This window comes from Netta rufina (assembly GCF_964035555.1).
Source record: "Netta rufina genome assembly, chromosome: 2".
NCBI lineage: Eukaryota > Metazoa > Chordata > Aves > Anseriformes > Anatidae > Netta > Netta rufina.
In genome coordinates, this window is record NC_140124.1 from 38,729,336 (window position 1) to 38,752,437 (window position 23,102).

General features: G+C 34.6%; 1 protein-coding gene across 1 annotated transcript in view; it reads left to right on the top strand.

Annotated features, from left to right (window-relative positions):
• Window positions 1-18,161, top strand: part of KCNH8 (potassium voltage-gated channel subfamily H member 8) — a gene marked incomplete at both ends in the record, with an annotated part of 182,167 nt that extends 164,006 nt beyond the window's left edge. Inside the window, 5 exons of the mRNA XM_084306762.1 lie at window positions 1,033-1,071; window positions 2,242-2,597; window positions 5,916-6,022; window positions 7,101-7,177; window positions 17,451-18,161. Of these exons, the coding sequence (XP_084162888.1) occupies window positions 1,033-1,071; window positions 2,242-2,597; window positions 5,916-6,022; window positions 7,101-7,177; window positions 17,451-18,161 (1,290 nt within the window). The remainder of the gene's footprint in view (window positions 1-1,032; window positions 1,072-2,241; window positions 2,598-5,915; window positions 6,023-7,100; window positions 7,178-17,450) is intronic.
• Between the last annotated feature and the right edge of the window lie 4,941 nt (window positions 18,162-23,102).

A 23,102-nucleotide genomic window follows, 5' to 3' on the forward strand; every position in this document is an offset into this window, starting at 1 on the left:
AAATGTCTTCACTTTTATGGGCAATTGTAGAGTGTTTTTATTTTCCAAAACTGTACCTAACATCTCTGTATTTGGGAAGCCCCAATGTCTTCAAGAAAAGCTTAGCCTCTTCTACTTCTTTGGAGAAAAATAAACCTACGCTCTCAATTTAAAATTGATGAGTGTTAAAACTTTTTTTATATCAACATGCAAGGCTTATGAAAGCTGAAAATCACTTCTAAAAATTCTGCTTGGTGAACTACAATACATGTATGCCCATAAATATGGCATGCAGTCTTAGTGACTTGCCTATAATCAAGTTGTGGACATCTAAATAAACAGCAGGACATTTGTATCCCACAGTATTAGGCAGTTCCTGCAGAGATTATGGGCAGTAGTTAATTAAAATTGCATGAATATTTATTTATTTATTTATTTGGTTGCTTTTGTTCTTCTTCCTATCCAGCAAGATAAAATTTCACGGCCTTGAACAGTTGTTAAACATGTATTTCCAATGGGATTATATTGGTCCTTCTTGCTTCAAGTCCCATCACTGACTGAAAAATATTCAAAGTAGAGATTCTAGATCCTAGTAGTAGGTTCTTATGTGACACTGATCATCTAGATGGATGCACTCGGCTGGCATAGGAGATAAAACTACAGCGACGTAGGGGCAAACACTCTTCCTGCATGGGATTCCATCAGAGCAGCACTGAACCTTACCAAGCATATGCCTACCAATCCATATTCATTCACAGGTTTGGAGCTTTAACCCAACTTTTTATTAAAGAAAAATATTATTTCTGCAGGTAATATTTATACATACACACACACATATGTATATATATATATATAAACAAAACCTATTTTCTGACAATACTTTTTTCTGAGGAGCGTCATATGTTTATCATTATGTTTAATTCAATACTTCTTTTTTACCATTAAATTATTTTCTTATATCAACAGAAATATTTTGGTTAAGATGTTTGTATGCTCTTGGAAGCCAATACTTTGCAGATATATATATTTGTTACATGTTTTGGTTTGTTTCAGGTAATATCAAAATTATCAAACAAGTCTACGCTATCTCAGGTATGTTGCTCACGTTTTAAACCTGCAAAGCTTGACTTAGAAACATGCACACAGTTACAACCAGATCAAAGTTGGAAAAACTCCAAGTGACTTCATTGGTTTCAGAATGAGTCTTTAAATAGCATCCTGAGATAGTTGTGCCATTGTCCATTTTATGATTAATTATGATCTTTTCTTCCAGGTGCCGAACTAGGATATCATACTATGGCATGCGCATTTTAAACACATTATTCCTCAAGCCAAAGTCTTGAATATGGATAATATTAATTCTCTGTAGAGTATAGGCTACATGACAGCCAGGTCCTGTGTAACTGATCTTTATATCAACCTTCAGATGACTATTATGTTTGACCAAAAAAAGCTGTTATTATATTTTAATAAACATCTTTTGATGTTTTAAATTTGTACCTTTTCATACATCTCAGACTGAAAGGTTTTACTTCACTATTTGCCAATGGATACTAAAAGAAAAACTTTCACTCAGTGGAAGTACTCCAAATACACCAAAATTAAACCTTTGCTGTAAAATATTTAAGTTGATACTGATAGGAGTTTAGAACATTTAGATAAATTCCCCAAACCTGAATTTTTAAATTGTCTTGGGTCCAACACCAAGCGTCCACAGAGCAATTTTTATTTATTTATTTATTTTTTTTAATAGAGGTAGCTATGCCTTTTGTTGACTCAGTTCTGAAGCTGACGTTGTCACACTACTCATGCATTAATGTGATTTTGTATAAACTGAGAAATCTGCCTACTGTCACAGCAGATGTTTCAGTCATAATAACTAAGGATGCAGAGGATATCTGGGCTTCAACTGAACTGTTATAAATGCTATTTATACATTCCAAATGGCTCCATATAAAAATGTGGAACGGAATTACCAGCCTCAGTTCTTTCCCCTGGTACACCAGGAGTCTGATAGTAACATTCAGAAGAAAGTACACCTCAGTAAAAAGTATATAAGTGTCACATGGTTTGTAAGACCTAGTCATGTGATCTTTCTTGGTTCTAAGACATACTGCATTGACTTCACTGGCTATGAAACTAGAGAGCCTTGCTAATGCATTTGTTATCTTTTTCATGTACATATGTATAGCCACAGAGAGAAGCATTCCTGCAACATCAGATTCTGAATTTGACCTTAATATTTATTATCTGCTTTTTTAGACGGAGCTCAAAGGAAATGGAAATATAAAGAAGAGACTCCCTTCAATTGTAGAAGATGAAGAAGATGATGATGAAGGAGAAGAAGAGAGCAGCACACTTTCACCAATCCATACAAAAAGCACAACTTGCTCTCAACAGAAGAAAGCTGGAAACAATAAAAGCCACCTGGGGAGGAACTTGAAGCAGCTGGCCTCAGGAACAGTGCCCTTCCATTCACCCATTCGTGCTTGCAGTTCTAACCCCTCAAGAACCAAACATGAAACTGAGCTCCATTACTATTCCAAAAGGAAGGAGAAAAACCTTAAGTTACACCTTTCAGCACTGAATGCCGGTGGCCCACCAGACCTGAGCCCAAGGTAATAGTTACGAATGATTATTTTCTTCCGTACCACATAACTTCTATTAGATATATGTTATCACTGTAACAATTTAAAAAAAAATCAAAATATTTGGTATTCAAAATGTTAATACTTTTTCAATATGTCCATATTTTGTTCATCCTGCAGAGAAGGAATAGTCTTTTCATTGTAGAAACTACTGAACACTTTAGGACTTCTTTGCAAGATAAAGAATTTCTGTGAGCAAAAAGGGAAAGTACTGAGCAATTATAAAAATGACTATTTTAATAGTCTGGTTTTATAGTATCATTTTGTCCATCTATAATAATCTTTATTCCCACAGTAACACAGTAAAGCATACTCAGTCCATCAGAGATATAGTAATTTAGGAAGCAAGTTGATGATAAGGTGGCACAGCTGTGCAAATACAAAAATTACTGGAGTAGAGACTATAATGGGAAACTATTGCCTAGCAATTTTAGAAAATATTCTTTAAAAAGAATTTTTTACATTAGATAAAGAAAACCTGACAATACAAGTTACGTATAAAGTAAACATGGATTTGAGAAAATCTGTTTTGCCATGAATTCTGACATAAAGTCATATAATGCTTTTTGTGGTATTAAGCATATAATTTAAAAAAATGCTTTTATGTTATTTGTAAGATTATTTATTTTTTCTTAGTTCTAAATTCTTGCAATATAATCATTAATTGTTAATAAAATCAAGAGTTTTAGGATCTTTTCATCACCAAAATCAAAATCACTTTTTTGACATATGAGGAACAACAGGAGGTGATTATTCAGTTCAAGTTTCAGTTTCTATGAGTTTAGGTATTTCACATGTTCAAGAACTTCCTTTATTTATGATAGGCAGAATGGTATTTTCACCAGCTTTCCTTTGTAGACATGAAAGAACCATAGTTTGACCAATATTTATTTATTTCTAAGACACCTGTCCATACAGATGCAATAAAAATAGTTACACATTTAAGAGTATATAACAATCTTTTCCCCTCATCATATATTTTATCAATATAATCACATTTCAAATAGAAGTATACAAACTGATTTCCCTGTATTTGCCAATACAAGGAAAAATAATATATGAAAAACTAACTTCTACATGAGCAAAACTGAAATGCATAACAGATATTTTCTCATTTCTTCCTTGGATCTCATGTGAGTCTGCTTCAAGTCAGCTATGACAGATGGTTATTTGCATAAAAAATGGTAATTCTGGGGAAATACACCTTTCATATTTTTTGCTGAGCTGCAGTTTTGCTCCTTATTTTTCTGAGCATATGCATCCAGACATATATTACATATATTACAGCCTTGACACTCAAGGCTGTAAGAGCAAATGTGAAACAAGTGTTGTTACATGTGTTACTATTTATTATTTCAATTCATAATTCAGAATAATCCTAATAGGCTAGAAAATTGTCTCATGATGTAAGTGGTTTGCAGACTTTTTCAGCTAAAAGACTTTCGTATTATTTCCCAGAATTGGTTTACATTATTAGAACATTGAAACTGACTGGTTAAAAGCACTTTAAAAAAGAGCTTCAAATATTTTTTAGCAAATATGAAAGAGAAAATAAGATCTTTTAATTAAGAGCCTCACTTTTATTTGCTGTTGTACAGTGGTGTAAGGGTGTAAGATACTGGTTTGATCTGAAATGTCCAATCAATGTAGTGGGGAGGTTAGTAACCTCACTTTTCAAAAGAATGCACTTTGTCTTATACTTTTTCTGTGCATGTTCCCTAGAGCAAGTGAACAAGAATTTCTCAGTTCAGGTTTTTTTTCTGTGACGCTATAATGAAGGCAGTAGACAAAACAAACAGAGATTGGTTAAAACACTGAAATAGTCCTGGACAGAAGAAATAGAATTCAACACCATAACTTCCAGGATACAGTCTTAATCTTCTTTTTGCATTCTGCATTTGAAGTAGAGTATCAAAAGGAAGAAAGCCTGGGAGGAATGCCTAGGAGGAAGCATTTATGCATTTGAATCTCCTCAAATCCATATTGGCAACAGTACTCTGGCCCTGACCAACTAGATAGAAGAAGTCACATATTAGTCTTTTTTGACTTCTTGGTTTCTAGGAGTTGCGATATCTGTCTTCAGGAGAAAATTCAGGGCTGTAATAGCTAATTCTTAAAGGGGAGAGAGTTTTGAGCCCGTGTGTTTTTTATTCTCTGGATTGTTACTCCACATTCCAGTTCCTTGTTTATGAATAAGCATCTTTCTCACTATATTTTTACTGAGGCCTGTCTTGTAGCATTCCAGAACTAGCTATTTTTGTTAATATATTTTCCTTTAAGTCTGTATCATTAAACACTTTAAAGAATACAGCAGCTACAAATTCCAAGTCACGTCTGTGTAGTTTTTCCCGTGTGCTTTGAAGGCAGTTGAAATGTTAGCATTTGATATAATTAGAAATCTTGACAAACGGGATATTAGTGTTTAAAGTTTGCTTTTTGAAGCAGTGAGGCCAGATGACATTAAATAGATTTTATAGCAAATTCCAAAGTAATCATTCAGGTTTTCAGCTGCAGGTAATGGTATAGTCCAGAATAGCCAAGGCACCACATTTGAGCCTCATCTTTTCCCAGAGGCTGGTTAAAATTAGAGTGTAATTTAACAAAATCCAGCTGGCATCATGAACACTAAAGCATGACACAAAGCCCTAAGCCCATGTGAAGAAACAGGACAAGAATATATATATATATATATATATGAGAATATATGTACAATATGTATTCAGAACTATTCAATTTACAGAGGTCTTTCATCTGTGATGTATTAAATCTGTGATGTATTTGATTTGTATTTATCATATCTCTGGCTGTGTTTTATAGAGATGTCATAAATATTTTTCAGGTTTAGGCTCTGCCTAATTAAGCCTAATATAAGAGTGTGTTACATGCTAGAAGATTTAGACTTGATGAGAACATAGAGAATCATCTTTAGTCTATGTTGAAGAAGATTACGGATTACTGTAGATATGGAAATTGAACTATATTCAATAAAAGCTCTGTTAGGACCTGTTATATATACAGCAAAAGTCACAACAATTTTGAAATTTCAGTTAGCAATATTTGACCTCATATTCCTTCTTCTAATAGAAAAGGTAATCTATAGTGACTCACAAGATATTGTAAGTGTAATGCAATATTTTTTTAGATTTTTTTCTAAATTTAATATAATGCAAATTTCACCATTGCTTTAAGACGTGCCTTTTAGGAGTAATTTTCACAAAATAACTATGAATGTGATGTCTATGAAATGGTTTAGGAAGCTGTTCCCTTAACTCTGTTTTTTTCTTACAGAATTGTTGATGGGATTGAAGATGGAAACCACAATGAGGAGAGCCAAACCTTTGACTTCAGCTCTGATCAGCTCCAGCAGGACTCCAGGGTATCTCCAACAGTTGGAGGTGAATGTTGCTTGGGAAATCACTCTTCAGATAAAAGAGTTTTCATAACTGCTTTTTGTACCTCTTTGTCTCTTTGATTATCAGAAGGAAAAGTCCTTACAAGCAGCATAAATTGATCTAACGTATCTGTACTTTCAGTACTATTTCAGTACCTCACTGAACAATGTGGAAAAATACAACACGGTCCCTAAGGACAGTTGTTTTCCTACTAACAGTCACCATAAAACAGCTTGCAAGGAGTAATATATTTTCATGAATTATAGTTTTACCATCATAGGATCAGCCAGGAGCTTCATGCCCTGAATTTTTTGGACATGGAAGGTACTAAACACATGGACAAAATTTGATAACAATACATTTTAATAATAATTTTTTTTTAAACATCAAAAAATGCAATATGCAAACTTGTCTCTCGATTTTTCTTAAAAGGATATTTACAGAGGCAAAAGAGTATGGAAGTACTTAGTGTTTCAGAAGTAGGCATAGTGAAACCTTGAAGAGGTTTTATGCAGCCTTATATGACTTACACTCTGAAAAGGTTGACAATATAGCATCACAATGAATGCAACAGGTCAGCAAGGAAAAAAAAAAAAAAAAGAGGGACTGTGGGGACACCAGTGGACTAATGCTGAAGTGACAAAACTATTGTTCCCAACAATTCCAAGATTCTTTCCAACATTTTCCTTTTGTAAATAAATGTTCTTCATGTACTTGAGTAAACACTCTTCATGTAGTTATATACCTTTTGCATGGAGGCCACAAGGATATTTTTTGTTCCTCTTGAAGCCAAACAAAAAACTAATAATAGTAGCATACTTCTATCTATAGTTTCCAGACTATTAACATGTCATACTATTGGCACCAGGGTTGTCATTTTCAGTCCTTTCAGATTGAAGAGATCACTTTCCTCGTTCACACTTTTCTTACACATTATAAAGTGAACTTTAAATACAAGATTTTATTTTCATTTGATCCAAGTACAAACTAGGTTTTAATTTAAAGCAATATACAAGATTACCATTGGTGATTCCAAGATATTATTCTTCTCTCATTTACATGCATTTAAATTATTTTTCAGAGGCTGAAATTGGTGCTGCAGTGCTTGTTATCAAAGCAGAAGAGACCAAACAACAAATCAGCAGACTTAATAATGAGGTAATGAGCTTCTGTGGAAGTTGGAGCTTATTAACAATAATTCAAGAAATGCTGGAGAAAACTAAGCAAATATGGGAATATGATTAATGTGCAATACATGAGTTTGAAAAATTGGATGGGGTTCCTAAATTTAGGGCAGCTAAATTTTAGCTCTTCCAGTGGTTAATTTTCAAAATTAAAGATCTATAAAAGTATGTGTAGAAGCTGGAAGCTAAAATCAAAGTGTGGTTTGGTATAGCTAGATTTTGAATTTCGTTAGGATTTCTTCTCTTCTACATGTGCTTCTGTTTCTCTCTTTCCTCTCAATCCTTCCTCAAGCACCTTATTCCAACTTTTCTTTTTGGGGAGTAATGCTATGCTTTTGGAGAATTTCCTTGAAATAAATGAAATCTAGTCATTTTCAAATCACTTTACGTGAATCTAGTTAGAAATAGACAGAAGTACTTCCATTCATGCTCAAGAACAGACCTGAGGAATACGGGGCCAATATTGTTCAGTTGTGCTTTCTATTCATCCCTCCAAAGAGTTTCAAACATAATCTACCATCAGTCTGACACTAAAGAGATGTTCTCTGTCTAAACTCTATTTCCAGCCACTGCAATATTTCAGTTAACAAGATGAAAGCTTCAGACTTTAAGTGCACAATTGTATTGTAAGACTAAAATCTGTTTGCTATATACTCTGTCTTTCAATACACAAAGATATTAGAGAAAATTTGTTAAGAGCCCACTAGAGGAAACATTCAAATTAACGTCAAACCATACAGCTTTGTTTCTTTTTCCTAATCTTTTTTGTTACCAGAAATATCAATTTTTATTTTATTTTCCTTTCCATCTTCTGTAGGCTTAATCTAATTATTCTTTATTTCTATATATGAATTATTGGGCTCTTTTATCCTGGGTCAAGTTAACTTGGTAAGATAATTTACATGTACTGAGCTAAGAGTACAGGCACAGCTAGTTATTTACGATGAATACATCAACTTGGTTGTATGTCAAACTGCAGAGTTCAGAACAAAGCACCATGCCCCATTTACTGCAGATTATTAACAAAGCTTGATCAAAGAACTCAAAGAGCATAAGGAGTGATTCTAAACTGGTATGGATTTAGATGTCACAGGTAACATCCTGGGAGCAAATCCCATAGAGACAGACAATTATCCTCCAAGTCATCCCATAGGTCAAAATACATGTATATATTGAAACTCTGCATCACTAGAAGACTGCTTAATTGCATATTCTACATGGATATATATTCGTGTACTCAAACATGCCCCACATAGAGTGCATCTGAACTGACAGTACTGAGTGACTTGGCCCTTACCCAAATAGCCCATGAGTAGCTTTGCTGGAATATACTAGCTGTCTTTTTGTTGTTATTGTTGCTACAGAAAGTATTGAACAGTACCTGTAGACCCTATGCTTCTTTTTTTTCCCATCAGTTGATGGTGATCATTAATGGAAGAATATGACCAATGTAGCAGCAGACTCTTTGCAATAGTCAAAATACAGGCAGAGTTTGAAATTGAGCTTCTTTGGAAAATATGCAGACTGCTTCTAAAAAGGAAAATATTGAGAAAGCAGGTCATAAGTGGCCAACAGCAGCAAACATTGTCATAAATACATTTTCCAGTGGAAATCAGAAGTCAGTCAACAAATGCAAAAATACCTGCTTTCATGAAAGGCAATTGTATTAAAACAGTTCACTAGCTAGCTTAAAAACATTTCAGCTCTTTGTTGGGAGAACAAAGACATGTATCTTCCCATTCAGACTTTCAAGACAGGCTGTTAGCAGAGCTGCCTCACAAACCAAAGAAGGCAAACCCAGCTCCACATCCAGTGGAACTCATGGCAACATTTTAGGTGTATAATATTCACTACATAATGCAAAAGAAATTCCTTCTACCTAAGAATGGGGCTAACAGAAGGCAGAGCCTTGATTTCACTTCTCAGAGTTTGTTACGTAGTATCTTTAGGACCAACACATACAAATTTCCTTGAAGAAGGACAGGCATCAAAGTCAGCTGCTAGGCATTGAGAGACAGACTTCCACATGCTCCAAATTCCTATTCTAAAGCTCCACAGATTAGCTGCCTAGCCACTTACCCAACTTCTTCATTCCCTCATCTAACCTCATTTCTCATTTTGAGCCTTACTGAGAACTAAGCTAATAGAAAGGACTTTCTATCTGGTTCAGCATTGTAAAGTGAACTGGAATAGGACTATTAGACTTCCCTATTACAAATTCCCTAATAGAAAACTCCTACTTACCTGTAGAAGCTGTTCTACTTAGTCTAAATAAACATTGAATTAATAATAATAATAATAATAATAATAATAATCTTCAATCATAGTTCAATATGTGGCAGGTGAGACAGTTTAGGTACAGATTCTTGCTCATGTAGAAATTCAATTGTTTAATCAACAGTTTCAGAATTCAGTGACTGAACACACAACAGAATGGTACACTTTCTTACATGGAGAAAGCTCAATTCAAAAACCTACTCCAGATTATGCCGATTGAGAGTTTAGGAATAGTCTTGTGCTGGACAAGCATGCATCCTTCATTTGTAGAGATGTGTACATCCAACCTGGCCTTTCCAATGCATTTCTCTGCAAAGCCTGTGTGTATCTAAACACTCGCCATTTCCCTGATACAATCATATTTAAACATGGAATTAAACTAAAGAACCCAGGAGAAAAAATAGGAAACAACTAAATAAATATTTTCAGTTATACAGATGGCCATAAGTCTAGACTGGGGCACCTGCCAGCCACTGTCTCATTATCTGTGTCCTACTACAAATTTACATGTAGTTCTCTACCATTTGATTGCAACTATACAGAAAAAGCATAGAAATATTTCCATTTTAAATCTTCAACTTGAGGGAGGGAGGGAGGGAGGGAGGGAGGGAGGGAGGGAGGGAGGGAGGGAGGGAGGGAGGGAGGAAGGAAGGAAGGAAGGAAGGAAGGAAGGAAGGAAGGAAGGAAGGAAGGAAGGAAGGAAGGAAGGAAGGAAGGAAGGAAGGAAGGAAGGAAGAACAAAAAAAAAAAACAAATCTGAATTATTTGAAACACGGAGAAGCTAAAAATAAGAAAATACACAAATTTTAGTCGTATTTTTTCTCTCACGACTTGCAGTGGACATGTGCATGTTCTCTATTCAATAATACAGGGACATTTTTTTCATACTTGGACATACAGGATACAGCTAGCACAATTCATACAGACAAACTCGGATGTCACATCCCCTGTTCTTCCTATCCAACTCATCTCTTATTCAGTCTCTTACAGCTGCCTTAGTTAAAGCAGTGCTAAGTATAATGGTCAGAAGCAGACCTACAGCATTGTGGTTAGCAGGCCAACAGACCACAGCTTGCTCAGTCAGCACAGAGTGCAGAGCACATAAACATGGCTTTGCATTTGGCCATGTAGAGATGCTGTCAAATGCCCAGTATTATTCAGAAACCTGGATTTGTATGTATAAACAAGACATACAAAGAATGAGGCTAGGTTGACCCCTTGCTTAAAGCAGGCATTTGGGGACTGATTTGAAATTTTGTTACATCAGTAGATTCCACAATTACAGTAATATATTGGCATAATGAGCAGAGTATTCACATCACTCCCATTCAACTGAAAAACAAATAAACGCAAGGAAATATAAATTGGGTCAGGTTTTATACTAGAAAATTGCCTTCTATGTAGCTGAATTTTGGAATACTTAGTGGAAATTCAGCTATTTTTAATTTTAGGGGTTTTTTTTTAGTTGCAAGTGCTTAAAATATTCTAAGTGTTCAACCCTTGTTCAGATCAGTGAAAATGTATTCATATGGATATTTCACTTTCATCTAACAAAAAGGACAATCCTGACTAAATGATTATTTTTCAGATCACCTAGAGAAATTTTATAAATAGAATATTATATGTATGTTGCAACCAACTTCTAAAAATCAAACTCATTCTCTTCTCGGGAAAGGCAGGAAAAAAGCATATTCATTTGCAAAACATCCTTCAATAAAAACAGACGTGGCAAAATGTGAACTAATAACATTTACTGATGATGAAAACTAATTATGTTCAATCTACCCATTTTTTATTTTAGCTATGTCCATTTATCACAAAAGACAACATATAAAGCCTAGAATTATTTGTGTTTAGAAATAAAAGCTTTCTAAATCACAAACACAAATTAAACACACTTTTTGGTCTGTTGATATTTGTTCAGGTATTTTTTCCTTTAATCATAAATATTCATGTTCCTTAAGAACTACTACGTTGTTGTTTTCTATACCTCTTGCTCTTGTACTTTGGTGAGTTTGAGTACTCTTTCTTTGTTTCTTTTAGTTTTAGATTAAAAGCTTAAAAAAAATAAATAAATAAAGCAGGACATAAGGTATCCATAAAGTGTCTAAAGGATGTAAGGCTTATGCATTGTAGAATCTCTTTTACATTTTTCCTTAGTGGAAATGAACCTGAGACATCAACAGTGAAAGAAAAGAGGTATAAAAATTAACTGAGGGCCAGAAGCTGATTTGAACAATAACAAAAATATTACTACTATGATTGGAGATAACCATTATAGTGTTAACTTTAATGGGCATTTCAAAACCTTCCTGTATCAGAAAGATCTATTTTCCTAACATCTAATTATAAACCTCTGTTGACATACGACATTATCATTTTCCAGAAGATATAAGAAAAAGTTGACTGACATTCTTTGTCTAAAACCAATTTACACTGGAAACATATTGTTCCAGCCAATCTCAACAAATGCAATTCTTTTAGACTTTCATAGCTCGTCACATTTTCTAAGATTCCTTATTAGTAGGATTTTCATTTGAATTGTCTTTGGTTAGATCTTTTAAGGCTCTTACGAAGTGTTTGATCCTAAACTGCACCAGCCTAAGTAATTCCCAGTAAAGATAGCCCCCTGTCCTGAATAATAATAAAAAAAAAATGCTGATTATATATCCTGGGAGCATGATTAAAGCATGCAGCGTGTAATTCAATGAAACTCCACAGACCCTTTCCTGTAATATTCTGCCTAGGTAGAATTTATACTCAAGGTTTTGACGTTTTCTTTTCAGCTGTGATGTTTAACATTTACTTTTATTGAATTTCATATTACTAATATTTAACAGTGAATGTGAACTCCATTTAGCCATTAAAAATAAATATAAAATAAAAACAGGTTGGGATAGACAGCTAAAAAGATTATCTTGAAATGTCCTACCAGGACAACAGTATGTTTACTGAGCATAAACCATTCTGGTCATGCATGAATATAACTTACAGTGATTGTATGCTGGTCATATTTTCTTAGTTGGTTTAGAAGAATGTCATGATTACATTCTTCAATGTAACTTCTGAGTCATCTTCTGACAATTCTGACAAATCTTCTATATTACTTTACAATTGTAGAGAATTAGATCATTTTACCTGTTTCACCATGTACTATTCTTGAGAAATTTATGGCTGTCTGTTCTCTTTTGACTATTTCTTTAGGAGCTTATAGAAATTGCTTAGCATGTTTTCCTGATAACATATGTAACACCTCAGTTGTTCTTTCAAAAGTAGACATTAACTGCTTCTCTTCTCCCAGTCAACTGGGATCTCCATGATCCTCCATTTGGTCTCAAAGTCCATAACTAGTGGAACAGAATTTGCACTTGATAGTTTCTGAAGTTCTTGAAGCAGTAATTTCCAAAGCTAGTTTTCTTTGTGCACCCATCATGACAACACAGTGCTGATTCTATGCCATCCACATCCAACTACATGTACAAAGAGCCATGAATTATTCAACATGCAGTCTGGGACCCCTTTTCTGGACTGAATTTTATAGGGGTGCCGTTGACTTGAATACACTTAAATTATCAAGTCTTTTATACTTTCCTGTTTTGTTCTTAAGTTATTTAATAGTAATATCAAGTCTTAGTGTCTTAATTTACTCAGACAGACTGTTTACCCCAGAACTACAGGAGTCTGTCTAGCAAGTAGGCAGAGAAACCAGCAAATTTTCTTATACTTAAGGAAATTTCAAAAGTTTCCAGATTTATTTCACTGAAACTGACTCTTCTTATCATCGCACAATTCCCGTCTATTTAATCTGAACTAAGACTAGATACATTGCATTGTTTTTCTTCTGCAACTAACTTAATTCCTAAAGTGCCGTTAGGTCAGAAATGTCTGTCACCATTGCTATTATGGTGGCATAGAAGCTGATGGATGATCAGTGAAAATTCTGCCTCAGCTCCATTCTCATCTCACTCATTCAGCAATGCACTTACTGGAAAACATACTATTTTAAAAACTATTTTATAAACAGGCAGTTAATTTGGGCCTCAAAGACAACTCATTCTGATTGAACGTCTCATCAACTTTATGAAGCACCAGAATAAAAGTATCAATGAAATACTAAACAGAATACCAAAGCTGCATTGACAGTACAAGCATCCAGCTTCTCCACAGTGCCAAAGTGCAACTTCGATTTCTCAAGAAGCAAGTTTTCTTCTTCACTTTTTGAGTGTTCAAAAAAAGTCATGGCGGGAAGATATCTGGGTGAAGTTTGAATTGCAAAGAGGAATAAACCACAGAGATTATAAATGGCAAAGTATTCTACTAGGTTTCTAATCAGAAAATGAAAGCTCATGCCAGACCACTCCAGGACCATTGATGAGAGAAAGGAATTTTGGTAGAAAATGTAACCAAAAAAAAATAAAATTAAAAAAATTACATGATTGTATATAGAATGAAAAACAAACAAAATCCATTTAATGAGTATTATTTAAACTAAGTAATAATAATAATCATCTTACAATATAAAACTTTTCATCACTTATGGAAAGGCTTAAATACAGTCACCTTGAGTCCTACATGGAACAAAGTATCTGGTAGTATACTGGTAGTATACCAGTAATACTGGTAGTAAAGAAAAACACTCTTTCTACTGAAACTATCAAAGCAATTTGGAAATGCACAATACAACTACTAAAACATATTGGTTAAGACATCAGAAAGCATTGTTATTAAAGTTCATATGAAAGAAGAAGAAAGAAGGAGAAGGAAGAAAAGAAGGAGGAGGAGGAGAAGGAGGAGGAGCAGGAGCAGGAGGAGAAGGACGGGGGAGGGAGAGAGAGAGAAGAGAGAAGAAAGAGAAAGAAAGAACAAATGAACAACAACAACAAAAACCTGTTCTTTTAAAATATGTTTTGAAAGATACAGTTTCATTATAACAAAGTCTGCTAAAAAGATACTGGTGCATTGCTTTTGACCAGCCTGAGAAGCCCCTGTTGATAATTTAAGCTAAAGCTATATAAATCCCAGTTTTTATATCATGAAACATTTCAGTGTCTTTTTCAAGTCCTAGAAACTCCTAAGGCAGCATTTCACATATATTGGGAATCTCACAGATTAATTTAAAGCCGTATGCCTAGCACAGGGGGAACCGTTTGTAGAGCTAACTGTACTGCCTAGCAATAGTAACTAAATGCCTGAAAAAAGTAGCCTTACCAGCACACAAGGAAGTGGCCTTTTGTTCAGGAGGAATCTGTTTTGTCTTAAATTTTTGTTTCATAGACTTAAAATTTCTTTTGCTTTTAATACCTGTTCTTTTTCATTTCCTTAAGCATTGTGAAATTGTTAACATAGCTCATGTAATGGTTCCCTTCCAACCCAAGCCATTCTATGATTATTGGAAGTTTAATCCAGTAAGATTAACAGTTTTTAAAATACAGAAAAGTTTTTTTAAATGATACAGAATATGACATACTTGCTTTGTCAATGTGCCTAGCACTAATTGTTCAAATAGACTGTACTAAATGGTGGTCAATTTCTAATGAAGTTTGGTATAAAACCTTTGGACATTACACTGTTGTACTACTGGAAACTATTAAAGAATACATCAAAGGCCAGTTCATCAGGTAAGCACATACAACTGTGCAAGAGCAAGTTTATAAGAAGACATCACTCTAAGAACTACTTCATGTATCAAAAATAGTATCTGAGCACTAGTTATAACTGAACAAGTTATAACTAACACAAATTCATAACTGCTACAAGTACTGAAACAGATTTGTATGTGTGTATTGTCTCAATAAACTGGAAAAAGAAACATGTTGAAGTATAACTAAACTTTTAAAGTCTTTATGTAATCAGAAATGGATTGAAAAAAAAAATAAAAAGACTAAACCAAACAAGGTATTTTAAAGTTATAGATATTTTCATACAGCATTCATAATTTGGGGAAGATGAATATCAGTCTTCCTATGTTCAGTACTGCAGAAATCTCAGAACATGCCTCCTTCTGGTTTGACAGTACCAAGAATCTTCTCTGGCTGCTCTGGCTCCACAGGAATCTTGTTCACAAATCACTTTCCTAGTATATTATAATCCCTCACATGAACTGAAGTTGAAATGAACTTGCAAGTGTTCAAAGTCTAATCTCATCTGGCAGAAGGAGATTTCGTGGTTATTTTCTGCCTACTATAACTTAATGATTAAGTAATGAGACAGAGAGAAAGAGAGATGTAGAAAGAGAGGCAGAGGGATTCAATAACATGACACATAAAAACCTGCTACCCTGAAGCATCTTTACTCCAGGGGCAGTGCAACTGTAACAATAAACAGCTGTTAAACAATATAATGGGTTTGAATTCTAAGCTCAGAGAAAGGAGTGGATGTATAGAAGCTGTATAGGAGATTCCTACTTTCCTTCTAAATCAGATTTTCGTTACAATTCTTGTGTTTGCAGTAAATACCTGTGGAAGATCATAAGGCAGCCATACACTGCCTGAAATGTCTTTTCAGTAGATTTTTTTTGGAAGTGTTCTCAGGAAAATGAGAATTTTATTTATAATTACATGAAAACTGATTTGTGTAGGACACCTAATTGGTACTGTCTTATCTTCAGGGCAAAGAAAGGCCCAGTGAATTAGCCTTTTTAAATTTTCACACGTGGTTTAACATTCTGAAGATAAATGTGCAGTCATGCTTTGTTTTCAACATCTTATTTTCAATTGCACCACTATAGAAAACTTTAGTTTAGCAGTAGAGAAAGTTGTTTCACCTAAAATAATTGTCTATCATGGAAACAAAGTTCATTTCTGTCTCTCAATATGTCTGTTTCTCTTTAATGAAATTAATTGGCCGATTTTGACTTCTTACAATTTTTTTCCTTAAGAAGGAAATTTGAAAATGCAAACACATTTGAAGTGATCAGTTAGGCTTTTTATGTCCCAAAATGTATTTATGTTGTCCTAAAATATCTTTATATTGTCTTAAAGAATGTTCCCAGTGAAGTTCAGCTCTCTATTTACTTTATAACACAAATTCAAAACATGTGAACTTGATCCCAGCTCAAAATAGCAGTTTTGAGGAGGTTAAAGCCTTCATGTAATTCATGTAGTAAGTTGCGTGCTAACAGTTGTTTCAGCATTAGGGAAAAAAAAATAATAAAAATTAACAGAAAATATGATTCTTTCTTTTGCACGCACACACCGAAGTAATGTATGCTGCAGATCTCTCTCTCCCTCTGTTTTATAAGCTCTGTTTTTCAAGCAGAAAGATAACTATATTGAAGCAAGCTGTTTCATAAACTTTTTTAATGTTTAAATATTTAGTGGTAACACATTGCTTTTAAAAATTCCAGTTTCAGTTTTGAAGTCAGTATGAGAGTCACCAAATATTTTGTTTGTTTATTTTTAATACTTGTCCACCAGACTTTGATGTAACTACTACTTGTCTCTGAAAAATTCAGGCATCCTATTTTACTCTTATTTTACTATGAAGATGGCAACATATTTCTCAAATATTTGTGAACAACTTTTCAGAAAACCTAATATTTATATCATTTTTCAGTGTGAAATTACCGTCTCTAAAAGGTTGATGCACTAAAATATTTAAAGATACATCAAGAAGCAAATATCATTGCCACTGGAAATCATTTTGTTTCTAACTTGAAGCCATTATTTATAGACTGACATTTAAAATCTGGTGAACTCAGCCTATAATATTTCTGTATATGTTTTTGTGTTGCTTAACTACTTCAGTATGCTGCAGATAATGTAGCACATAGCTGTGGCGAGGCAGGTGGATTGACTATTAAATTAGGGTGTATAAGTGTATTAGAGTGTATCTCCTTAAAATAAAGATACTATACTACATATCAAACCTGATAACATTAGAAGGAAAATAAGATAAAATGTATTTCAGGCATTATTGTAAAATGTATACTGCATAATTTAATATTGGGTTATTTTCCTCTGATGTAACAGGTGACAACCTTAACTCAAGAAGTCTCACAGTTAAGTAAGGATATGAAGAATGTGATGTACCTTCTTGAGAACCTGCTCACATCCCAGAAGCCACCAGGGTTCTGCACAATGCATGGCATATCTCGGAGTCCTACTCTGGAAAGCCTGCAGGCTCGAATGGCTTGGACTCCACGTCAGCCTTGCACACACATGCAAGCCAGTAACATTACTTGCACCAAAGCACAACCCTGCCGCAGTAACACGATATGTGACATTTGGAATACAGACCTATCCTCTGTAGGCAGCAGCCCCCAAAGAACTGAACCCAACCTTCAAAATTCTACGGACAGTGAATTTTACTATACACCGGGCCTTCACAATTCACCCTCCCAGTATCAGGTAATTCAGAAAGATAACTTGCAGTTTTTAAGATGCACCTCTCCCCATTCAGACACTACCTTGACCCCTCTTCAGTCTATTTCAGCAACTCTTTCTTCTTCAGTATGCTCTTCATCAGAGACATCATTACACCTCGTGCTGCCCAGCAGGTCTGAGGAAGGTAGCTTTAGCCAAGGAGCAATCAGCTCATTAAGCCTGGAGAATTTGCCAGGATCATGGGACCTTGAAGGAACAGCTGGAGTAGTTTCTGCACAGACCTCAGATTTCACGTTAGACATTGTGACAAGCACAAGGGATATTAAAGATAAAGATAACCAAGCCATAGATGTATAACAAGAAAGAGTAAAGTGGTACTCAAAACATGTTCTGCAGCTGCCAGTTTAAAATGTTGAGAGTACCGCATGACTGCTTTGTTTGACCTTTTCTCTGGTGATCAAGGATACTTACAAAGGTGAAAATTTAGTTTTATAGAAAGTAAGAAAAGGTATTGCTGGTTCATACTATAGGAAAAATATTCTAGATTCTAGAAGCATGTTGAAAAGCATTTTGTATACAGATATAACTTTCTGGTCTGTTTGACAGACTGTTGTGATAGTCCAAAGACCCTGAGGGTCAGAGCAGCTGGAAGTCTAGGACAAAAGAACTGTCATGGGCAGCATTTATTCATTGAAGCAAAGGTTTTCACTGAGTGTCTGACTGTTGTTCCCAAACAATATCCATGGCACCATTTGCTTCAGGTGATCGTGGGTCCTGCTGGTTTGTTTGTCAGTTCTGTGAAGGCAAAGGGACAATTATCGCTGCATGTCATCTAGACAATCAACCAAATAGAGCTGGTAGAGACTGGTTAGTTGTTGCACGTTACTTGTCATGTAAATTAAACCTCTTAATTTATCAAAAAATACTATTTTTATATACTTGGTATGAAATATGTACTTACAAATTATTTAAAATATTTATAATGAGAATAAGAGTTTGTTTTCATTTTGGTAAAAGCTTGCAGTTTTAACAAGAAAGGCACTACCATCATGTATTAGATCAAATACTATTTATTGTTAAAATTACGTAGTTTACAAACTGATTCTCTTTTATGTGCATGCAATTTGCAATGAATGTATTCATGCTGGTGGAATACAAATAAATTAAGGTATTATTTTATTTTAAAAAAATAAAACATCTGGAATGTTGTGTCCTATGCTAAGTCATCCATCAGTAGTTAAACTGTGATTTGTTATATCGATAACATTCAGGATCCTCAGATTGTCTTATTATTGCAGTATTAAGTATTAAAACTAAGTCAATGTTTTATTACACAGCCCTGTTTGGGGATTTTATATTTGGAGAAGAAAACTAAGAGGGATGAGAACTATTGAGTAAATTGCAAGAGGAATATTAAAGGGAAAAAATAGTAATGGTTTAGTCAGAGATAAAAGAAAAAAGGTTGAAATAATTATTTGATTATTTTTATTTATATATTTAAGAAATTAGTTTTGACCTTTAGACAAAAACAAACAAACCACAACAACAACTACAGGTTTGGAAAATTATTTAATCTAGAACATGATTTAATGCCCAAAGAAAATTTGAAGTTTTTTAATTATTATTATTATGTATTTAATGTATTAAATACAATGTAAACCTACACTGTGTAAAACCTACAGTGTAAACAGAGCAACTGCTTTTCATTGGGATTTTGATTTACATATTTAAAGATGCACAGTATGCATCGTATTTGCATGTTCTTCAGCAAGCTTTCTAAAAATCATGTTTACAACTCATAACAAATGTTTTAAAATAAAGCAGTAAACTAAATTTCATTTAATAATTAATGGAAACTGGTGATTGTAATCTTTTAAACTTTTAAAACTTTTGCAGAGCACAGACTTAACTTCCTTCAGAGTTTTTTCTGAAAGCTTCAAAGACTAAGTTAATTGTTAACATTGAGGTATACACAGGAGCACAAATCCCAGCTTATACACTGCCTGACTTGCATCCTTTCACATTCTTTTTCCCCTCCGGTAAAATTAAAGCCGGTTTCATCTTTCATTTTGAGCTGCCTGAATTTTGTCACTGGGTCTACGCATCAAAGTGACTGTTTATATATAGAGTTTCTTATTGTTCCTCTATTCCAGTTTTTAATTAGATTGCAGTTACACAGAGAGTTGCTGATTGAACAATACTTATCTCAGAAATTAGAAAATTTATAACAAATACTAGTAAATACAAGTATACAGAATACCTGCAAACACACATTATTCTGTTCTTCCATGCAGCATTAAAGTAACGGGAACATCTTGGCCCACCTTTAGCAATCTACTGCCATCATCCCCACTGTCATGCAGGACAAGAGGGTGGGTCTACTCAGGAGCTGCACTACATGGGGCAGCGGGGATGACATCCTGACAGAGAAGCCAGGAACTGGGTGGCAATATGGCAGAGCCTTCTGCCCTCAGAGTTCTGCCTTAATGAATTAGACAAGCCAATCTAGGCTCACCGTTTCCCAGCTGTTGACTAGAAGTGCACAAATATACTATTTGTCTACCATGTTCTGTTCTTAATATCATTTAATAATTCCCTTCATATGTATATATATTATTTATATATATAAATTGGGAGTGGTGTTTGCTTTCTTATTTCATAAGCAATACATAAATCCTTTATAAGTATAAGTGCTAGTAGAGTGAAATTAAGTTTGGGTGTTTTGTTCTGGAGTGCCTATACAAGTTTTACATAGAATTTAAAAACAACAGTGAGAAAAAAAAAAAAAAGAAAAAAAAAAAAAGAAAAAAAAAACACTTTGCATAAATAGCTATAGCTTTACCACTGTACATTTTTTTCCAGAAAAAGAAAATGTACATGCAGTAATTGAGAAGTAATAGCACAAGGAGGTCTGTCCAAAGCAGTTCCTTGTTTCTACAAGCATCAAATATATCCTGAAAATGCTGAGAACTGCTATGCCATTTAGAATGGTTATAACATCAAAGAACATACGTGGTTCTTTGATGAACATCCAAAGAACCATCCAGAAAGGTGGCACCACACATGTGAACACGCTGCATCCCAGAGACAGAGACACCCGGGGGACAAGAATAGCACAGGACAAGTACATTCCAGGCTGATACCAAGCAAGGAATAAAGGCAGTCAGCAAGACCAGAAATCTGGATCTGAAGGACAGTTCAACTTTAATTCCCAGACGCAATCATATTATGAAAGCCTCAGGAAAAGAATCCCACAGGCAGCTTCTGTTTGAAGATATCTGGCAGTGAACCAACATCAGTTCTGAAGGCAAATTGGCAATTGCAATTCATAGGGACAAATGGGAAAACGTGCATTTTTGGAATGGCACAATATTTCTGGGAGACAGGCAAACACAATAGTTCTGTAAACATCATGGCCATGAAAAATTTCTGTATTTAAAGCAGCAAACACTGTAATATTCAAGTGTTACACTCAAAAGGTGCTCATTATGAACATCAGTGCAAGTGTCCTTTACCCTAACATCCAGTAGCCCAGCTGAGACAACTTACTGTATTCCTTTTTGCACCAAGCTTCACACACACATGCACGCATGCACACACACAAACAATAGGGAAATATATATAATTCATTTTTGTCTCAGGATTGTTCTTTCCATGGTGTCAATTTACTCCCTAAATCTGCTACATTTTCTTTCTTGCATTTTCCATTACTGTTCTTTATTTTGTACACCAACTGTTCTCTCATATTTATTTTCATTCACAATCCTACCCAGTATCTCTTTACCTCCTTTTTTTGTGTGTGCACACTTAAGTTCCTTTTTCACCCATTCTCTTTTCTATCCCCTTTATAACATCCCCTAACTCAGCAATTTCTTTCTGAATTTCCTGGTCATTTTACTACAAAGAATCATCCTAGCCCACCACTAGCGAACTGAGTTGTTACTGAACTGAGCTATGCAGTAGAACAACCTTCAAGATTCAGGCAGTAAACCTGTCTCTTACTAGTATCTCCTGTGTTATTACCTTCTCATGATGTCATGGTTGCCTCCTCTGACAATGGGGAAAAGTAGGATTCTCTATTAAATTAAACCTCTTTTCTGCTTTTATACCTTCAGATGTATTTGTAGAGACATGCATTTGGATTGTGCCTATGATAACTGCTCGATTCAATTTAAGAAACACAACTTATCACAAATTCCACTTATTTTCTTAAGCGCTAGTCATACCCAGCTCTTGTGATAACCTTGCATTGATCCACGTGCTGGTTATCTGCATAGATAATTTAGTTTCTAATTAATTCATCTGTTAACTGTATAAGAGATTTCAAAATATTTCATTTTATGAAGTAGTTTTTTAGAATGTTCTGTCAATAGATTCACATGTTAACTTGTAAAAATAAATAATAATAATAATAATAATAATAATAATAATAATAATAAATCTTTCACCAAGCAGCAGTTTTGGCTGAATCAAAGTGTTCTCAACATTTCCCACATTTTCTCTGGTTAGCCTAAACGCATTTGATCCAAACCCCCTCTCAGTGGTACACATTGCAGATATCTAATGCTGCTGAGCCTACCACAGAAGGTGAATAGCTGCATTCTTGTTTGCTTCTAACCACTTACCTCAGCCTTAAAAGAATAAGCTTATAGCTTGGAATTTGGGCAGAAATGGGGTACATGACGAGAAAAAGGAAAAAGGCTGGTGCTTGGTTTCCTGACTTCCTCCCACAACTCAGTCATGGGACATCTTACAGCAGTCTCCAACTCTACCAGCTCACACGGTATCCACTCTTCACTCAGAAAACTTGATAACCTGATATATGAAACCTAAGCCTTCCTCCCAAAGTATCTGCAAATAGTAAAAAATAGTCAATTCCTTTTAAGAAAAATGTATAGCTGTGTGTTAGATGATGCCACACAAAATCAGTCTTATCTCTTCCAAGATAAGCAAAAAGATCATTTCATCATTCCCACTGAGCTCCTCAGTACACCTCAGTTTATAGGATCCCTGTATTTCTCCTACCACACAGACAGTGGCAACAAGAAACAGCAATTTTCTGCCTCAAAAATATGAAGAAATGCCACAGACTGTTCCTTTCATTTAGAGAAATTGGCTGATGTGAATTTTATATGTACCTTGATACCAGACGACTCTCAGACTTGGAAATCTCTTAAAGAACCATTTTAATCAAGTTTAAGAGAGTTGAGTGTCATTTCAAATCAGAATTCAAAACCACAAAAGTTGTGCAAAAGGAGAACTAGCATCTGCAATATGTTTTAATGTATAAGATCTGGT